The sequence below is a fragment of the Mobula birostris genome, chromosome 4 (genome assembly GCF_030028105.1).
Source record: "Mobula birostris isolate sMobBir1 chromosome 4, sMobBir1.hap1, whole genome shotgun sequence".
Classification (NCBI taxonomy): Eukaryota; Metazoa; Chordata; class Chondrichthyes; order Myliobatiformes; family Myliobatidae; genus Mobula; species Mobula birostris.
The window spans coordinates 28,028,731-28,050,565 of record NC_092373.1 but is presented as its reverse complement, the minus strand read 5'-3'; the positions used below and the strand labels follow the sequence as shown (position 1 = coordinate 28,050,565).

Sequence of the window (21,835 nt, the reverse complement as noted above, 5' to 3'; positions counted from 1 at the left end):
TTTCTCTTTGGAAATGACTTGACAGGTGTACAAGATGAGAATCATCGGTAGTAGCTAGCAAGTGACTTTTTTAAAGGTGGAAGTGGCTAAAATGAGAGAGCATAGTTTAAAGGTGATTGGAGGAAAGAAGAGGGAGACATCAGGGTTTTTTTTTGCACAGTGAGTAGTGAATGTATGGAACATGCTGCAGGGGTTGTAGAGGCAGATGTCTTCAGGACTTTTAAGATTTTCTTGGATAGAAACATGATGAAAGTGGGGCTATGTGGGACAGAAACATTAGATTGATCCTGAAAGGTTGGCACAATATTTTGGACCATTTGGCCTGTAATGTACTATACTGTTATGCTCTAGCAATGATACTTCCTCTCTGTTACAGATATTCTCTAAAAGACTTTATGCCATCTTGTTCTTGTGCCATGTGTCTTGGCAATTCAATCACCAATGTGGAAAAATGACATTTAAATTGAATCTCAGCTGCTGTCTTTCTCCATCTTGATAGTGGTATTCTCCATGCTGTTAAATTCATTGGTTATTTTCTAATAATAGATTTTGTTGACAAGGGTTTTACACATAATTGAAAAGGTAATTTTGCAGTTGCTGCTATAGATGGGCAGTTTTATATAAAAAAAATAATTAACTTCATAACTTGTTTCTCTCCCAAAGGCCCATCACAGTTTCTGTAATTTCAGTCAGTGACCTTTGGCAGTTGATTTTTCTGATTACTAGTGAGTTGGCCATAATGGAAAACAGCACTAACATGTGTGTGCACATATGGTACCAGCGTGAAAGGAATGGTGAAATGTATCCAATGCATGGAATGTATTCCTCAACAGTGAAAGAGGGTACTGGCTTTCACTTTGAAGATGGTTAGTAGCCCTCAACAGAATATGAGCAAGCCAAGGACCAGGTGACCTAAACAGATTAGGGCCTAAACCATAGAATATCCCAGGTCATTTTCCCTGCTACAGGAGTCATCTTTTCATTTGGATCCACCAATCTTTGACATCTGTAAATTCATAAAAATTGGCAGACTGGTTATCAGAGTGTAAGGCTCTTCATGTTTCAAAGGTACATGTAACGTCAAATGTGTAAAGTAAACATCCTGAAATGCTTTTTCTTTGTAACCATCCACAAACACGGAGAAGAGCCCCCAAATAATGAGTTAAATGTAGGAACCCCAAAGTCTCCCTCCCACGTGTAAGTAGCAGCAAAGCGACGGTCCCCCTCCCCCACCAGCAGGGAAAAAAAGCATTGATACCCCTTCTCCACCCCCCCCAATAAGGGAGAAAGAGGTGTCTCAGTTTCACAGCGAGAGGGGAGTCATAATAAACAACAATGTTGTGTTTAAAAAAAAAAAAAAAAAAAAAAAAAAAAAAATCCATTGCGTCACTTTTTCCGAGCTTTGTTCCCAAAGATCTTGGGTCTCTGGGCACACAGCCGGAGATCTTCCATCTCCCATGACACACGGATTTCCTAACGGGACACCGACCTTCGGTACGCCTGTCTCCAGAGCCACGAGGTCCCGGGACTCTGAAAATGAGTTAATCTCTTAAGCCACATCCTTGGCATATTGAATAATGGCCAGTCATACTAAGATCATTAGTTTTCATATTCAGTGGATAAGGAATTCACAGCAACACACACAAAATACTGGAGAAATTCAATGGACCAGGGAGCATCCGTGGAAAAGGTAAACAGTTGACATTTCGGGCCGAGACCTTTCATTAGTCCTGATGAAGGGTCTCTGCCCGAAAAATCGACTGTTTATTCTTTTCCATAGATACTGCCTGGTCTGTTGAGTTCTACCAGCATTTTCTGTGTATTTGATTACCAGCATCTGCAGATTTTCTTTTGTGAGTGGAGTTCACAGGCTGAGTGTAGAATTTGCAGGCTTGGCCAGCATTTAATTACCCATCCTTAATTAGCCACAAAGCTGCTTGTGATCTGCCTTTTAAACTGCTGCAGTAATTTCAGAATTATTGGAATGTGGTCTGTGAACTCCTGGTATTGACTTTGAAATTTAAATCTACTTGTAAATTACATTTGGAATATTTTATTTTGAAATTGATGTTTCCAAGTGGATTGAAGGTTCAGTATTTTGCGTGCGTTAGAATCATTTTGCATTGCAATGGATGTATCATCTTTGCTTAAATCAACAATTTGCCAAAAACTGAAGATGTACAATGGAAGTCAGTTCAAGAGCGTTACTAATTGAGTAATCATGATTGTTTTGGTTCACATTTCGTACTGCAGAGCACTTTTAAAGACCAGCTAAAATTTAAGTATAAAAAAAAAATTGGTAACTGATCTCTCATTGGAAACTCTCGTAAACATTTTATGAAAGTAACTTCCATGTTTTCTAGCTTCAAGTCATTCAGTGCATTGATGTAGCTGAGCAAGCTTTGACTGCTCTGGAAATGTTATCTCGGAGACATAGTAAAGCCATCCTACAAGCTGTAAGTACTACCATAAGTGTCTTTGGTGTGCTGAAGATGTTACTGAAATTCTTAAATGACTTTATATCATGATAATGATGCTTGGCTGTAAACATAAGGCTAGCATCTCTTGGTTTAGCCAGAACTTGTGATCCCAGGTAATTTGCAGATGAGATTTTTGTTCTCATCTGAAAATTTTAGGATGGAAGGCCAATGTGGGAAACCAATATATGTCAGGATTTGTATTGTAGCCAACTTTGTTACCCAATTTTCCCTCATTTTGAAATCACACAACAGTATCTCCACCACCTTTTGTAGTATGGATTGAACAGCTGAACACTTCAATCAAAAATAAAACTATGCTTAAACCTTTTTTTTAAACCCATGTGGAAACTGCATCAGGTGTTAAGAGGCTTCAGTTTTAGTAAAGTTTAATTTTGGTAATCTTATCAGTAATTGATCAACTATTTATAATGGTCTATAATTGTACCATTGCATCATTGAGCCAAATAATCATGGAGAGAAAGGCAGCACCCAAGTCATAGAAAAATCTTGGAATTTTCTTTGATTTACCTTTTAAGTTATCAACTTGCAATAACCTGTTTTTGCCAAGGGGGACAAAAGCTACTCATTGTATCTGGAAGTGTGCATTTCCCTGTGGGGCATCTAAAGGACAGGAATAATTCCTTGGCTACAATATTTTGAAATACTAAAATAGAAATACTATAAGTAAACAAAAAGCTGGTGCAAGCAATTTATTTGTGTAACTAGATTAAATACTCCTTGCTTCATTTAAAAGCTTCCACCTTGTCCTTTTTTTGACTTGTCTTTCGGCAACCAACATTATATCCAAACTTTTATCAAAACTTTTTTTTTTAAAAGAGTAAATGAAGTTTCAGAAGAAGTTTTGTGAATGATCTTTTACTTTTCTCCCAATCCCCTCTCAATGCATTTTATTTATTTTAAAGGGTGGATTGGCTGATTGCTTGCTCTACTTGGAGTTCTTCAGCATCAATGCACAGCGAAATGCTTTGGCAATTGCAGCAAACTGTTGCCAGAGTATTACTCCTGATGAATTTCACTTCGTTGCTGATTCATTACCTTTGCTAACCCAGAGACTGACTCATCAGGTATGAAAGAGGCATTTACTATTGCTAATGACAGATAAGATGTATCAATTTTATAGAAATTTTGTAATTTTGAAGAACAAGGAGTAATTTACAAAACCAAGCTACTGTTTGCTTTCTAAGCCTGAGACTCCATGCTTAAATTCCTACAGCTATTGGTGACAATTGGTGTTCTCCTGATGGATATCTTTTGATTAGTTTAGATTCCTCTCCCTTTTCAACCCCTCTTCCTGCCAGTTAGTTTCTCACTCATTTCCAGAAAATTGCTTCCAGTCTGCACTTGTACCATTTTGGATTTTGTGTAGATATGTTGCTTTCAGTGGCATAAGTTCATGTGATTTGGAAGTGAACAGGCTGCAAGTCACACCAGAGAACACTGATCAACTAATCTTCGAAAATTTAAAGTGAAGCAGGGTTTTTAAAAGTTCATTGATTATAAACTGAATTCTATTTATTATAATTTCTTAGTCCATTAGCTCCAAATTCTGAATCAGTTGTAGTCATGAAAGTCCTTGAGCTGCTGCAAAATGTCACCTGGTAGAAAACCAAGGGTTCTTGTCTAACATTTACCGAATGAAACTTCAAAATAGGTTGTAACTGGCCACTGTTTCTTACTTTGCAATTCATCATTTTACAATGTGCATTAAGGTCTTTGATAAAGCTGAATATCATAGTATGTTGAGTTTTATTTTGGCAATTCTAGTAGAGCTTCCACAATATATATTGTGGTTTTACCGAGGATTAATCCAGTAGTAAAGATACTGCAAAGCCCGTGAAGGCCACTAAAAGCAATATATCTACACTATAGGTTTTGTCTATGTTTTTTTCACCATTTATAATGAGGCATTGTGTCCCAGTTTTCTCTCAGGATGAATTAGATGATTATTTTACTTATTGGTCATGATAAAACAAGTGACATGGAAGAATGCTGTAGTGTTGAGGCATTTGGAGGAACAAACGTTATGGAAAGAATAAATTTGGCATGCAGATTTATGAACTCTTAAACTATACTGGTTAAGTTTGACTCAAATAAAAGCTTTATTTGATTGTTCACTACAACAATTCTGAAGTTACAGGATTCAGTAAAGTAGATATCTGCATTTACTTTCCTGCTCAATTCATATCATAGGCAGTTGTCAGGAGGTTGATTGACTTGTGCTACCTCTGTAACTGACCTATCAAATCTTGCATATTTCTAGTAGTGTCAAATTTCCTTTTTATGCATTTTGTTTCAGCAGCCAATTTTAGTAAATAGTTTGATCAAATAAACAATTTTTTATCCCTAGAGCAATTGTGGGTTTCTAAAAGCCAACAGCAAACTTGCTGGTTTCTTGATCATAATAGAATCCACTTGTGTTGGTGAGACGCATGTTACTTCATCCTCCCTCTTAAACTTAACTCTGTATTTTGAGTTTTAATATTCTTGTATCATCTTCAATGGACAAATTTAACACAACTAGTGACCACATTACCACCAGGTTTCCATTGGTGGGGGACACTTTTGACTCTTTCCCTTTTAAGAGAAAGAAATTTCTTCCCCCTGGCATTCATTTGAAAATGCATCAACAATTACTTGGTTAGCTCTGAAAGCAGTCTACTCAGTCATTCCAAATTGTTAATCTCAATAGCATAAAACAAGACTCATAATCTGGTAACACACAAAATGCTGGAGGAACTCAGCAGGCCAGGCAGCATCTGTGGAAAGTACAGTCAATGTTTCAGGCATTATTTTGGCCATAGACATCTCGCGAGTATTTAGCAGAGAATTTTCAGAACTAGATGTATGCCAAAATTGTTTAGGTTGCTCACTCACTGGGTAATTGCTCACTAGCACTACTTGGGCATTCTCTCACTCAAAAGAAGCATATTTCAGATTCAAGTATTTGCAGTATTCTACTGCCTACACGTAGAAGCATTTGTGTATTTAACCGATCATCTTCCTTGTCAACAAGAATTAAGTGAGATCGTAGGAATTCTGTGCTAAGTAACTCTTTCTGGCTCTCATAAGCCTTTACAACATTTACAAATGATCCTCCCCTTTTCCTTGAATGAGTGGAACTCTGACATCTTAGAGAAAACAGTCTATTTGTCACTCCACCCACTCATCTTTAATGTTGACTCCCTCCACCATTAGTGGGATATTGCTCCTGCAAATCTACAATATGTCATGCAGCAATTTTCAAGACATTTACTGAGTACCACATGCAACCTGAGCCACCTGGGAAAATCAAATATTGGGAAAAGTAGCACAACAGAACAAGGAAATACTGCTGCTGTACAAGAGTCCTCCAGTTGGTTTCTCAACTTTGTGTGGAGCACCCTGCTACAAAGTAGTCAAACTTTGCCATTCATGTTCTTAAGGACAATTGGGAATTGTGATTGTAAGCCCTGCATGCTGAGTGAATGAAGAATTTCACTTTTGAAAGTGAAGCTTTGTCAGTTATTTCACTTTAATTTCATTTTGAAATTTTGGTCCTTTAAGAATGAAATCCTGAGAGTCAAAGTTTTGTAACTATAAATTAAAAAAAAATAAGAGAAACTTCTTGTTTTTGATTAGGACAAGAAATCTGTTGAAAGTACTTGCCTGTGTTTTGCCCGACTGGTTGACAACTTCCAACATGAAGAAGTAAGATATTTTATTTGACAATTTTATGGAATGCTGTTCAAAATAATGCTCTTGAGAAACACAAAAACTGTCATGTCAGACTTTTCAGTGTTGAGTAAAATGTCCATGGGTAAGAAAATTTATCTACAGAAGGCAATGGAAGAAAGAAAAGGAGAGGCACCACTAGAGGGAGGCGATGAGCAGGCAAGGAGATAAGGTGAGAGGGGGGAAAAGGAATGGGAGAATAGTGAAGGAGAGGGGGATTGGCATTACCAGAAGCTCGAGGAAATCTATGTTCATGCCATCAGGTTGAAGGCTACTCAGATGAAATACAAGGTGTTGTTTCTCCAAACTAAGTGTAGTGACAGTAGAGGAGGTCATCAATTGACATATCAGAATGAGAAGTGCAATTAAAATGGGTGGCCACTGGGAGATCCTAATTCTGGCAGATGTAGCACAGGTACTCAGTGAAGCGGTCTCCCAAACTGCGTCGGGTCTCACCGATTATACAGGAGGCCACATGAGGAGCACCAAACGCAGTATATGACCCCAACAGACTCAGGTGAGCTATCGCCTCACCTGGAAGTACTGTTTGGGGCCCTGAATGGTAGTGGTTTAGGGGTAGGTGTAGCACTTGTTCCGCTTGCAAGGATAAGTGCCAGGAGGGAGATCAGTGGGGAGGGATGAATGGCCAAGGGAGCAATCCCTGCGGAAAGCAGAGTGGGGGTGGGGTGGGGAGGGAGGGAAGGAATGCTTGGTAATGGGATCCTCTTAGAGACGGCAGAAGTTACAGAGAATTGTGTGCTGGACACAGGCTGGTTGGATGGTAGGTGAGGACAAGAGGAACCCTATCCCTGGTAAGGTGGTGGGAGGATGGGGTGAGAGCAGACATGCGTGAAATTGAAGCGAGTGGTTGAGGGCAGCATTGGAGGAAGGGAAGCCCTTTTTGAAAAAGGAGGACATATCCTTTGTTCTGAAATGAAAAGCCTCATCCTGAGGGCAGATGTGACAGAGGTAGTCATAGTCATACTTTATTCATCCCGGGGGAAATTGGTTTTTGTTACAGTTGCACCATAAATAATAGTAATAGAACCATAAATAGTTAAATAGTATTATGTAAATTATGTCGGTAAATTATGAAATAAGTCCAGGACCAGCCTATTGGCTCAGGGTGTCTGACCCTCCAAGGGAGGAGTTGTAAAGTTTGATGGCCACAGGCAGGAATGACTTCCTATGACGCTCTGTGTTGCATCCCGGTGGAATGAGTCTCTGGCTGAATGTACTCCTGTGCCCACCCAGTACATTATGTAGTGGATGGGAGACATTGACCAAGATGGCATGCAACTTAGACAACATCCTCTTTTCAGACACCACTGTGAGAGAGTGCAGTTCCATCCCTACAACATCACTGGCCTTCCCGAATGAGTTTGTTGATTCTGTTGGTGTCTGCTACCCTCAGCCTGCTGCCCCAGCACACAACAGCAAACATGATGGCACTGGCCACCACAGACTCGTAGAACATCCTCAGCATCGTCTGGCAGATGTTAAAGGACCTCAGTCTCCTCAGGAAATAGAGTCGGCTCTGTCCCTTCTTGTAGACAGCCTCAGTGTTCTTTGACCAGTCCAGTTTATTGTCAATTCATATCCCCAGGTATTTGTAATCCTCCACCATGTCCGCACTGACCCCCTGGATGGAAACGGGTCACCGGTACCTTAGCTCTCCTCAGGTCTACCACCAGCTTAGTCTTTTTCACATTAAGCTGCAGATAATTCTGTTCACACCATGTGACAAAGTTTCCTACCGTAGCCCTGTACTCAGCCTCATCTTCCTTGCTGATGCATCCAACTATGGCAGAGTCATCTGAAAACTTCTGAAGATGACAAGACTGTGCAGTAGTTGAAGTCAGAGGTCTAAATAGTGAAGAGAAAGGGAGACAAGACAGACCCTTGTGGAGCCCCAGTGCTGCTGATCACTCTGTCGGACACACAGTGTTGCAAGCACGCGTACTGTGGTCTGCCAGTCAGGTAATCAAGAATCCATGATACCAGGGAAGCATCCACCTGCATTACTGTCAGCTTCTCCCCCAGCTGAGCAGGGCGGATGGTGTTGAACGCACTGGAGAAGTCAAAAAAAACATGACTCTCTCAGTACTCACTGGCTTGTCCAGGTGGGCGTAGACACTTTTCAGCAGGTAGATGATGGCATCCTCAACTCCTAGTTGGGGCTGGTAGGCAAACTGGAGGGGATCTAAGTGTGGCCTGCCCATAGGCCGGAGCAGCTCCAGAACAAGTCTTCCAGGGTCTTCATGATGTGGGAGGTCAATGTCACCGGTCTGTAGTCATTGAGGCCGCTGGGGCGTGGCGTCTTTGGCACAGGGATGAGGCAGGATGTCTTCCACAGATAGGGGAATTGATAGTACAAAGTAAGCATGGTTTCCTTCAGGGAAAATCCTGCCTGATGAACCTGTTAGAATTCTTTGAGGAGATTACATGTAGAATAGATAAAGGGGATGCAGTGGATGTTGTATATTTGGACTTTCAGAAGGACTTTGACAAGGTGCCACACATGAGGCTGCTTACCAAGTTAAGAGCCCATGGTATTACAGGAAAGTTACTAACATGGTGAGAGCATTGGCTGATTGGTAGGAGGCAGTGAATGGGAATAAAATTATCCTTTTCTGGTTGGCTGCCAATGACTAGTGGTGTTCCACAGAGGTCAGTGTTGGGACCACTTCTTTTTATGCTTTATGTGAATGATTGAGATGATGGAATAGCTAGCTTTTTTGCTAGGTTTGCAGATGATACGAAGATTGATGGATGGGCAGGTAGTGTTGAGGAAACAGGATGTAGAAGGACTTAGGTTAGGAGAATGGGCAAGAAGGTGGCAAATACAATGTTGGAAAATGCACGGTCATGCACTTTGGTAGTAGAAATAAATGTGCGGACTATTTACTAAATGGGGCGAAAATCCAAAAATCTGAGATGCAAAGGGACTTGAGAGTCCTTGTGCAGAACACCCTAAAGGTTAACTTGCAGGTAGAGTTGGTGGTGAGGGAGGCAAATGCCATGTTAGCATTCATTTGAAGAGGTCTAGAATACAAGAGCAGGGATGTGATGCTGAGGGTTTATAAGGCACTGGTGAGGCCTCGCCTTGAGTATTGTGAACAGTTTTGGGGCCACTCATCTTAAAAAAGATGTGCTGGCATTGGAGAGGGTCCAGAGGCGGTTCACAAGGATGATTCTTGGAATGAAAGGGTTATTATACGATGAACGTTTGATGGGTCTGTACCCACTGGAATTCAGAAGGATGAGGGGGGATCTCATTGAAACCTTTCAAATATTGAAAGACCTAGACAGAGTAGATGTGGAAAGGATGTTTCCCATGGTGGGAGAGTCTAGAACAGGAGAGCACAGCCTCAGGATAGAGGGGCATCCATTTAAAACAGATGTGGAGAAATTTCTTTAGCCAAAGGGTGGTGAATATGTGGAATTTGTTGCCACATGCAGCTGTAGAGGCCAGGTCATTGGGTGTATTTAAGGCAGAGATTGTTAAGTTCTAATTGGAAATGGCATCAAAGGTTACGGGGAAAAGGCCGAGAACTGGGTTGAGGAAAAGAAAAGGATCATCTATGATTGAATGGTGGAGCAGACTCGGTGGGCCAGATGGCCTAATCCTGCTCCTATGTCTTATGGAATTGAGAGAAGGGGATGACGTTGTTACAAGTTATGGGGTGGAAAGAGGTGTAGTCCAGGTAGCTGTGTGTCAGTGGGTCTGTAATAGACATCAATAGACAAGCTGTCTCCAGAGATAGAGATCAAGAAGGGGAGGGAGGTGTCAGAAATGAACCAGGTAAATTTGAGGGAAGGGTGGAAGTTAGAAGCAAAGTTGAAGTCAATGAGCTCTGCGTGGGTCCAGGAAGCAGCACCAATGCGGTTGTTGATGTGGTGTAGGAACAGTTGGGGATGGACGCCAGTGTAGGCTTAGAATATAATCTGTTCCACGTAGCCGACAAAAAGGTAGGATAGCTGGGGCCATGCGTGTGCCCATGGCTACACTTTTGTTTGAAGGAAGTGGGAAGGCCCAAAGGAGAAATTAAGAGTGAGGATAAGTTCTGCTAGATGGAGCAGAGTGTTGATGAAGGGGAACTGGTTGGGTCTGGTGTTCAGGAAGAAACGGAGAGCTTTGAGACCTTTCTGGTTGAGGATGGAAGTGTATAGGAACTAGACATCCATAGTAAAAATAAGATGATGGAGACCAGGGGACTTCAACTCGCTGAACAGATTCAGAACGTGTGAAATGTCACAGATGTAGGTAGGAAGGGACTGAACTTTGGGGGGATAAGACAGTCGAGGTATGCAGATATGAGTTCAGTGGGACAGGAACAAGCTGAAACAATGGGTCTACCTGAGCAAGTGGGTTTGTGGATCCTGCTGAGTCTTCATTGAATCCACTTAAATTCTGAAATTTGAATAGAGCAGTATACCATAGGACAGGGTGTTTGGCACTCAAGGTCTGCACTAAACATTGACGAATTAAATTTCTGCTGTCTGTCCATGGTCCATGTCCCTCCATTCTCTGCATATTCAAGTCTTTTTCGTAGACTCTTAAAGGCCACTATTGTATGCTTCTACCACTACCAATGGCAGCCCATAGACACCTTCCACTTTGAGAAAGTTTTATGTAGAGTTGTGGGTCTTTGGATTTCTCTACCATAGAGCAATGGGTAAAGCCATTTAGTATGTTCACATCAGAATTTTCCTGATAGAAACAATGGCTCTGGTGATCAGGCAGGTAATGTATTTCCCCCGGGATCAATAAAGTATGACTATGACTAAAGTGGAGTATCAGCTGTGAATTTGAAGGATGGAGTATGCGTGTGGCCTGTGTGTCCAGCTTTAATTTTATTCATCTTCACAAGACCCTGCTGAAGTCCAGACTATTCGTGAAGCTTAAATTGAAAGGCAATTGGATTTGTTTTTTATACTTCAATTTTCTGAAATAAAATGGTGGTACCGTCACAAGAAATGGGGTGGAGGTGGCAGAAGGAAAGTTCCACGTGTCAGAATGAAAGCTTGAAGTGGGGGTGTAGGATTACCAAGTTGAGGCCTCTGCAGAAGACTGACTATTCAGTATAAGAGGTGATAAGTTTTTTAGGTTGAAATATTGATAAGTGGCTGGGGATGAAACATATTGGCAAACTTAAATATGACACATTCTTTCAAGCCTAATTTGCTGAACAGAATCTAGTATGATTCTTCACTGCTTAAATGAGCTGCAATATGGGGAAAATCTGTATAAAGACTTCATAATAAAAAGCTTTGCATAGTTTGCATTTTGTTAATTTACCAGTTAAACTCCATGTTGAACAAGAAATTGAAATAAAGCCCACATATCAAAGCTACAAACATTCTGGCAGTAATGGTGTTTTTAAAAAAAAAGTACAACTGCTGTAAAAAGTGTCTTGTAATTGAAATCAGTGTTAAAGTTATTATTCCAGTTCTAATGTGCTATGGGATCCTCAAGTAGAATTTTGCTGCATCTTTCTTGCTTTTCTACTTGCATAACTAAAATGGTTCCAAGTGATATTTTTGGCAGCAATATTTGTTCTGTCTCAGTTTAGGCCGCATCACATGCCAGCTGGCTATGCCAAAGGTCTTTGGGTTCAAAGCTGTTAACTGGTTTTAAAAATCCAGAAATTAAATTTTTTCCATAAAAATTGCAATGATTTTGAATTAATGTTTTAAGGATAGTGATTTTTGATTTCTGGTATTTAGCTTGAATAGTTTTTGAACCACACAGGCCACACACATACTCCATCCTTCAAATTCATGGCTGATGCTCCACTTGAAATACATTACCAGCCTGATCACTAGAGCCATTGTTTCTATCACAAAAAATCTGATGGGAACATAGTAAATGACTTTTCCCATTGCTCTCTATGGTAGAGAAATATCCACAAAGATCCACAACTCTACATGGAAACTTTCCCAGTGGAACATGTCTATGGGCTGCATTAAAGTACAACGAGATCTGGGTGTCCTTGTTCAGCAGTCACTGAAAGTAAGCATGCAGGTACAGCAGGCAGTGAAGAAAGCTAATGGCATGTTGGCCTTCATAACAAGGGGAATTGAGTATAAGAGCAAAGAGGTCCTTCTGCAGTTGTACAGGGCCCTGGTGAGACCACACCTGGAGTGTTGTGTACGGTTTTGGTCTCCAAATTTGAGGAATGACATTCTAGCTATTGAGGGAGTGCAGCGTACGTTCACGAGGTTAATTCCCGGGATGGCGGGACTGTCATATGTTGAAAGACTGGAGCGACTGGGGTTGTATACACTGGAATTTAGAAGGATGAGAGGGGATCTGATTGAAACATAAGATTATTAAGGGATTGGACATGCTAGAGGCAGGAAACATGTTCCCGATGTTGTGGGAGTCCAGAACCAGAGGCCACAGTTTCAAGAATAATGGGTAGACCATTTAGAACGGAGTTGAGGAAAAACTTTTTCACACAGAGGGCTGTGGTTCAGTGGAATGCTCTGCCTCAGAAGGCAGTGGAGGGGGAGGCCAATTCTCTGGATGCTTTCAAGAAAGAGTTAGAGCGCTTAAAGGTAGCGGAGTGAAGGGATATGGGGAGAAGGCAGAAAAAGAGTACTGATTGTGGATGATCAGCTGTGATCACAGTGAATAGTGGTGCTGGCTCGAAGGGCTGAATGGCCTACTCCTGCACCTACTGTCTATTAAAAATCCAGTAGAGGGTATATCTGACAACTTGATTGTTGCCTAAATTGAAGTTGACATTGTTAGTACTGCTAGGATATTTCCCTGAAACACTTGAGATTTCCTTTCTATCGATATAGAAAATGTGTTAAGTAGATTATGGAGATCCTGTCTTGGATGGCAGAGTGAGATGGAAGCCCTGTTCCTCCCTGATCACCCCCATGTAGAAAATAAGATTTTTAATCTTCGATGGTTCAATTACAACTCTCTGGAGCAGAAGCAATTGGATGTTTGGAACTTTTCAGAGCAAATGATTTTAAACCTCTTCTCCAATGGTGCTGAGAATTCAGTCCACAAGAGGGCAGTTAGAGCTTTGCTTAAAATCTCATCTAACTTGTATTATTTCCAAAATAAGGCACTGATCACCCAGATTATATGCCCTTGTATGTGGAGTGATCTAAGAGCCCATTTTCTTCTGACTGCTGTTCAGCGTACACACTAGCTGGGGTGTACCCCCCCCCCCCCACCAATCATACCTAAAGATGATATTTCCAGAAGATTAAAAAACAATCTGAAATACCGAACAAGATGAAACTATAGACTTGATCAAGATGTTTCTGTAATTTACACACACTGACTGTTTCATCGATAGTAATAGTTTTTGTAAATAGATTCAGTGAAGAATTTTGTTGCCAAAACACAGCACTGAACAGTGTACATTGGCTTTCAATAGTTTCAAACAAAAGTGGATCCAATAGATACTTTTCTCGTTACTTGTTTTCTTCTGTGCATGCTACATTGACAATTGAATAAGGAGAACAGAATTGAGAACAAGATCAGTGATCTGCTGTAATACTAGTCAAACTGATCGGCCTCTGTGTGCTCCATAACCTTCTGTTCCTTGTTTGTGTGTCAGTCTAAATGCCCTGTTAGTGGCTTTGGTATTTTAGTATTGTGTTGGGGCAGCAGTCTGAGAACACATTCATTTTGGTAATTAAAGTGGGGTTAAAGTTGTTGTTAGTATTTGAGTGAGTAGTGTTGCCAGGCACTTGAGCACAAGTCATGTGCTCAGCTTGATTGAAATTATTTAATTTCTGGTGTTAAGTATTTAATTGCCACCTGGAAAGATGTTTGGATTTTAAGTGTTTTAGCACATCCAGCTTTCCTGGTGAGAAGTAGTAAGCTAACACCACCTGTGTGATCTTAGATGGAATCTCAGTTAGCAGCAAGGTGGTGGGTGTGCAGGAGAGAGATCAGCTGGTTGATGTCATCACAACAACCTTGTACTCAGTGTTGGCAAGACCAAGGAATTGATGGTGAGCTTCAGAAGGGGGAGTTTGGGAGAACACCCACCAATACTCATTGAGGGTCAGTGATGAAAAGTGAGGAGTTAAGTTCCTGGACATGAGCATCCTAGAGAATCTTATTCTGGGTCCAGCAGATTGATGCAATCAAAAAGGCACACCTTGTGCTATTTTGAAAAGATTTGGTATTTCACTAAAGGCTAGCTTATTTCTACAGAAGTGTTGTGGAGAGCATTCTGACAGGTTGCATCATTGCCTGGCATGGATGTTCCAATGCACAGTATCAAAAGATACTGCAGAGGGTTGGAGACAGGTTGCTTCATCATGGGCACAACCCCCCCCCCCCCACTGTCAAGAAATGTTCAAAAGCCTAAGAAGGTGCCATCCTTAATTAAAGACCTGCATCATCAAGAACATGCCCTCTTCTCATTATCATCTAGGAAAGAGGTACAGGAGTCTACAGGTCCACACTCAATGTTTCAGGAGCAGTTTTCTGTCTGCCAAAGAATTTCTGAACGATCCATATCCCCGTGCCACTGGCTGCAACACCCCAAAGCATGATTGATCTGCCCCCATGCTTAACAGTTTGAGAGGTGTTCTTTTTATGAAATTCTGCATCCTTTTTTCTCCAAACATACCTTTGCTTATTGCAGCCAAGAAGTTCTATTTTAACTTCAGTCTACAGGACTTGTTTCGAAAATGCATCAGGCTTGTTTAGATGTTCCTTTGCAAACTTCTGATGCTGAATTTTGTGGTGAGGATGCAGGGAAGGTTTTCTTCTGATGACTCGTCCATGAAAGTCAGGTGTCGCTGCACAGTAGAACAGTGCACCACCACTCCAGAGTCTGCTATATCTTCCTGAAGGTCTTTTGCAGTCAAACGGGGGTTTTGATTTCCCTTTCTAGCAATCCTACCAGCAGATCTCTTGGAAAGTTTTCTTGGTCTTGCAGACCTTAGCTTGACTTCCACCGTTCCTGTTAACTGCCATTTCTTAACTACATTACAAACTGAGGAAATGGCTACCTGAAAGCGCTTTGCTATCTTTTTATAGCCTTCTCCTGCTTTGTGGGCATCATTTATTTCAATTTTCAGAATGCTAGGCAGCTGCTTAGAGGAGCCCATGGCTGCAGATTGTTGGGGCAAGGTTTGAGGAGTCAGGGTATTTATAAAGCTTTGAAATTTGCATCACCTGGCCTTTCCTAATGACAACTGTGAACAAGCCATAGCCCGAACAAGCGAATTAAGGTCTGTGACCTTGGTAAAAGTTATCTGAGAGCTCAAATCTCTTGGGGTGCCTAAACTTTTGCATGGTGCTCCTTTCCTTTTTTTTTACTCCAAAATTGTACAAAACAAAAATAATACACTAATCTTGCTTAAAATGTTGAAAAGAATGTTTCATCTTTAACTTTATAGCTTTTGGAGATCAGTTCATCTTCTACTCAACTATTCGCAGTAAGAGAAATTTTGACCAGGGGTGCCCAAACTTTTGCATGCCACTGTATATCAGCGATAGTAAATGTGATCCTGAGATTCTAATTCCATAAACTAGGGTGATGAATAATTTTAAAGAATAACTTATTGTGGATATTAACCCTAAGATGGTGCCAATAAACAGTGATTCTCTGGATTTCAGCTGCAGTAGTCCTAAACAGGAATATTTGATGATTCCTAGAGTTCCCAGAGATGCATACAGAGTCTCAGCCATGCTTAATTCAGTAAGCAACATCATGTTAGGCATTTAAGGAAAAAATAAATCCATTGATCCTCAAAATCGACAGATCTTGGATGACAGACTCGGGTTGTGAGTGTGGGTCTCATTTAAGAAAACAGAAGCGGTAAAGGTGCGCTGTTTCTCAAAACAAATGAAATGCATGTGCCTTAGACTCCCCACTATCCTCCTGGCAAATGTCCAGTCTGGAAAATAAAATTGAAGATCTGAGGGAGATTGCAGTACCAGAAGGACTGTTGTGTACTTTGCTTTGCTGAAACATGGTTAATCTCTCTGCCATCAGATGAGTCTTTTAAAAACACCGGAAGGGGAGTAGGCTTCATGATTAACTCATTGTGGTATACAGACATGGTTGTCTGTTCTGCTCACCTGACCTGGGCAGTTTAGTGGTCAAGTGTCGTCCATTTTATATGCTGAGGGAATTTTCTGCCATCATTCTGGTAACGATGTACCAATGTCAGGCAGGCACTGGAAGAACTGGGCAACATAGTCAGAAATCAGGAAACAGTGCACCCTGCTGCCTTGCCAATCACTGTGATGAATATCAACCAGGCCAGCTTGTAGTCTCTGAAGAACTTTCACCATCCAACATGGCTCCTCTGGTTCCACAGATGATAGCACAGTTGACCACTGTTAACATCACCATCAAGAACGCTTACTGTGCCATTCCATGCCCACACTTTGGAAAGTCTGCTCATTTGACTCTACTTGTACTCCTGGTGTGTAGGCAAAGACTAAGGACCACAGCACCGGTGGCGAGGATCAAGAAAGTGTAGTCAAGGAAGGCAGAGGAGCACTTACAGGACTGCCTTGAGTCGGTGGACTGGGCAATATTCAGGGATTAATCCTTGAGTCTGAATGAATGTGCCACAATTGTCACCAACTTCAAGACCTGTGTGGATGAGTATATGCCTTTGAGAACATATTGGGCATTTCCAAACCAAAAGCTGTGGATGAACCAGGAGACTTGTGGTCTGCTAAGGGCTTACTGTGGCATTCAAGACCAGTGATCCAGAACTATAGAAGTCCATGTATGACCTATGAGAGGCTATTTTAAGAGCAAAAAAATAATTCTGATTGAGGTTGGAGAAGGAAACGGATGCACATCAGCTCTGGCAGGCTTTGCAGGCCAGTACTTCCTACAAAACAAATTCAAACATGATGAATGGCTTCATGCACAGATTAACTCAATGCCTTTTATGCCCATTTTGAAAGGGAGACTAAAACTGCATCTGTGCAAATTCCTGCAACATCTGGTGACTCATCTGTCTTGGAGGCTGATATCAGGACCTCTTTTCAAGAGGGTGAAACCTTGCAAGACATCAGGCCTGATGGAGTACCTGATTGGGCACTGAAAATCTGTGCCAACCAACTGTCAGTGTTCAGACATCTTGAATCTCTCACTGCTTCAGTTGGAGTTTCCCACCTGCTTCAAAAGGGCCACAGTCATACCAGTGCTCACAAAGAGCAGGTTGAGCTGCCTCAATGACTATCACACAGTGGCACTCAACATCTGTGATGAAGTTCTTTCAGAGGTTGGTCATGGCTGGAATTAACTCCTGCCTAAGCAAGAATCTTGACCTGCAATTTTTCTGTTGCCACAGGAAGTCCACAGCAGATGCAATCTCATACTCTCTCTACTTGGCCTTGGATCCCCTGAACAATAGCAATACTTGTGTCAGGCTGCTGGTTATTAATTACAGCTCAAGTTTTCAACACCATCAATACCCTCAGTACTAATCAGCAAGCTCCGAAACCTAGGGCTTTGCACCTCCCTCCAGAGCTTTGTACCAGACTTTGCTTTCTGCATCGGGAGAACAGTCAGTGCAGATCAGAAATAACATTTCCTCATTGGCAGTCAACATTGGCACACCTCAAGGATGCATGCTTAGCTCACTGCTCTACTCTCCACACCCAATACTGATGGGCACAGCTCAAACACCATCTATAAATTTACTGATGATGAATATTGAAGGCATACTGGAGTGAAATACGTCAGCTGATTGAGTCGTGTCGCAACAAAAAGCCTTCCAATCAATGTCAGTAAAACCAAGGAATTGATTGTGGACTTCAGGCAGGTGAGCTGAGGGAACACACCCTAGGCCTTGGAGGGATCAGTGGTGGTAAAGGTGAGCAGTTTCAAATTCCTGAATGTCAACATCTCTGAAGATCTATCCTGGACCCCAACATATATTGATGCAATTATAAAGAAGACACAACAGTGGGTCTATTTCATGTGGAGTTGGAGGAGGCTTGGCATGTTATCATCTGGTAAAGGAGGGTCCATACACAGGCTCAGGGGAAAAAGCTGCAGGAAGTTGCAAACTCAGCCTGGGCACTGGCCTCCCCAACATCTTATTCTTAGAACTCCAAAAATCACTTTCAAGATGCAAGGGTTTTTCCATTTGCTTGTTTGAGCAGTTTATTTGGTTTCCTATTGACATTTGCAATTTAGTAATAAATGAATAGGCTGCTCAGCTGTATAATATAGTGTTAGAAATGTGTCCTTTTATAATTGCCACTAACATTTATTGAGAAATGGTTCTGCTGGTTGTGTATTTAACTTGTTAGGGTGGTGTAAATATAGGCCATAAGTGTTTGATTTATCATGCATGTCTAATATGCTGAGTGTGTGGTTAAGTGATTTTTTTTTTTCTCTCTGTTAATAGAACCTGCTGCAGCAAGTGGCATCCCGGGATTTACTGACAAACATACAGCAGCTCCTGGTGGTGACTCCCCCAATTCTCAGCTCTGGCATGTTTATAATGGTGGTCCGCATGTTCTCCTTGATGTGTTCAAACTGTCCTACCCTGGCTGTGCAGCTCATGAAGCAAAGTGAGTGTTCTTTTCATTGGGAACAAACGATTTGCCTTTAAGTGTACTCAGAGAACTTACTAAGACATGTCATCATAACATTGGAATGCTTATCTGAACATAGGATATGTTTAAAATTGGTTTGTAGCTTGTGTTCTGAAGTGTCACCAGTTGAGTTGAGAGCTTATTCAAGCGATATCCTTTACAATAAAAGTAGTGAAGCGTTTGTTTCCTCTCATTCTTTGGTTAATTGAGCTGCAATTTTGTTTCAAATTGCATCTTTAACTGTAGTAGGTTCTGAAAATTGTTCAAATGTTGATAGGCATGCAAACAGGTAAATACTGTGCACCTCATTCTGAATGAGGACAGCTGGATAATTATTTTCAATAGTAAGGCTGATTGAAGCTGTGATGTCATAGCCACATGTACATTTGGGTCTTTCAACTCTAATTAAAAATGGACTGTGATGAGCAGGAATGGTGTTTTTGTATCTCCAGGCTACTATGAACTAAAAAGTAACAGCTGTTCTGTTTTACTTTTCCTCAAGACATTGCAGAAACACTGCGATTTTTACTTTGTGGAGCTTCAAGTGGCAGCTGCCAAGAACAAATTGATCTTGTACCGAGAAGTCCCCAGGAACTTTATGAGCTTACTTCTCTTATCTGGTGAGATGTTTTGTAGGATATTATGCGCCATTTCAATCTTGGCAACAGTTATTGCCCCATTGAAATTTAAACCCATTTCTTCAGTAATCTTGAGTATCCATGATTGCTTAGTTTTGAAGCTGATAGTGGTACTTCACAGCAAATTGCAATTTAAAATAATTGAGTTTTTAAAAAAAAAATGCCTGTTCCATTCTGACTGCCACACAGCTACTTGTCCTTTTCCATAAAGAGGAAAGTGCAAGAATGTGGAATTAAGTGGATAATTTTTTTAAGTGCGGTGAGAAAGAGAACCAAAAAAGTCATATAATTGAAGAACCTCCTTCTGAGTTATACGCTTCCATATACTGAGTTATTTGAAAGAGCTGTGCATGTGATAGACAGGTGGTCACTAAAACTTTATTGCTTGTCATAACACTTTACTTTAACACTCCTGCTTCCTCACTTTTAATGATTTGCAAATGGATTCTATTGATACTGTAATTATATTTTCCTTTTTGTGTTTAATGTGGCTGTGCCTACACAATATGGATAACCATATAAAAATACGAAGTTAATTAGAATCCGGCATTTTTCTCTTGCAGTGAATTGATGCCTTGTCTACCCAAAGAAGGAATTTTTGCTGTTGATACCATGCTCAAGAAGGGAAGTGCACAAAATACAGATGGTGCAATATGGCAATGGCGTGATGACCGAGGTCTGTGGCATCCATACAACCGAATCGATAGTCGCATAATAGAGGTATAATATTTTAGTATATGGTATCAGCAAGGGGGAGGGATGAAAAGGAGTGGGTTGAAATGGGTAGGATGTAAATAGTGAGAATTGCCATATCTTTATTGTTGTTCTACCATAGTAGTCAAGTGGTTCTACAAAACTGGCAAGCCTTTGATTTTGTCTGGGTTTTACAGCAAACAAATAAAAGCTATCAGTATTTATTGAAGAGTAAATAGCTTGGCTTCAAGTAACTGACTCCGAACCAACAATTCTAGAATTTTATTCTTTTGGATCTTGTTGGAAAATTTTAAAGGATGCTTTCCTTGCCTGCCAAGTTCATTAATTTAAAGCAAACTTTCCCATGTATTTGTGGACCCCTCTACCTAATTTGACAGAATTAAATATTTAATTGACAGTCTCTACTTCTAATGCAGGCATAAATCTGATGCTGGAAATTAGAATTGTAAGCATTAACATTTCAGTGCGTTAAACTTTATGACAGTGTAAAGTAACTATTTATCTGTACAGTTAAGGAAATGCATACTACTTTGATCACAAAACCTGTATGGAGAGCTACTATTCGCAATAAGTTCCATTGCATTAGCTCATTAGTCTGCTTAAGAATGATCTGCTGGCACTAGTTAGTGACAAATGGTTGTAATTTCAACAGTATGTTCTAAAATTCAAGTCAGTAGGGGATAATACAATTTTATCAGCTATTAATAAAAATCCCTATCATTTGGTTTATCGTTGAGTTGATTATAACCCTTCACTATTGTGTCTTTAAATGTTCAGAATACCGGTTGTTGATCTACTGGTATGTCACTTTACCAAGCAGCATTTAAAGATCTTGAAGATCTTGAAATTTCGAAGGTTTTCTTTTAAAAATGTCATTTGAAACCTTCACAATTCCGTTTCAAGCTATCTGCTTTGCAGCTCATTTATTACAGAAAACCACACGGGACTAAAATGGCAATATTCAAATTGTTCTCTAGAAATTGGTTGTTACTAGCAAGCGTTGTGAATTATTGATCCGTTTCTTTGTGATTTTAAAATGTAACTACAGAAATGAAACAAAGTGCTGGTGTAAGTTGAGTGCTAAATTTGAATTTTGAATTTTAAATAGATTTTCTTTAGCGTATCTCAGCTTTTAAATACTGTATTTGCCCTGGGAGCAAAAGGCAAATTTGGGCAAGTAAATATATCTAACCAAAGTGAAAATTTTGTAAGAACAGTGAAATTTTTGAGAATTTTGGGGAATAGAAAGCCTTCAACATTGAAATTCTCCTGAAATGTAATTGCTCTAATTTAAGACACAAGTCATGCAATTTGTGCATTTGAGTACCTATAAGCAGCAATGTAATAAAGGCCATAATTTGAATTAAATGAATCTGGGAGAAAACTGTTCCTGAGGGGTACCTCTTAGCTCTTTGTCAAACTAGTGCCAGAGGATTGTTTCCAAAGCTTTTTCCAACTGTCCTTGTAGCAGTCTCACTGTACAATAGTAGAGTGTCTAGATTTTTGTGCTCATGTTTATAGATTGAAGCTTGAACCTCATAACGTAATGAAGTTGAGATTGCTATCATTTGAGCTGCAGCTTGTCTTTTCCTTATTTGTTGTCACTAAATTATAAGGGGTATAAAATTCCAGTTAACTTCAATATTCTTTAGTATAATGTCTAGAGCTATAGAATTTTGTCACCACGCTGTGATTCATATGGGATG

At 40.5% G+C, this 21,835-nt stretch overlaps 1 protein-coding gene across 10 annotated transcripts in view; it reads left to right on the top strand.

The window, feature by feature from the left end:
* The window catches only part of trip12 (thyroid hormone receptor interactor 12), a 145,817-nt gene that overhangs the window by 55,488 nt on the left and 68,494 nt on the right, over nt 1-21,835 (top strand). For all 10 annotated transcript variants that reach the window (XM_072255057.1, XM_072255051.1, XM_072255053.1 and 7 more), the window contains 6 exons: nt 2,364-2,456; nt 3,404-3,565; nt 6,120-6,188; nt 18,588-18,753; nt 19,280-19,397; nt 19,979-20,135. In XM_072255057.1, coding sequence (XP_072111158.1) covers nt 2,364-2,456; nt 3,404-3,565; nt 6,120-6,188; nt 18,588-18,753; nt 19,280-19,397; nt 19,979-20,135 — 765 coding nt within the window. The remainder of the gene's footprint in view (nt 1-2,363; nt 2,457-3,403; nt 3,566-6,119; nt 6,189-18,587; nt 18,754-19,279; nt 19,398-19,978; nt 20,136-21,835) is intronic.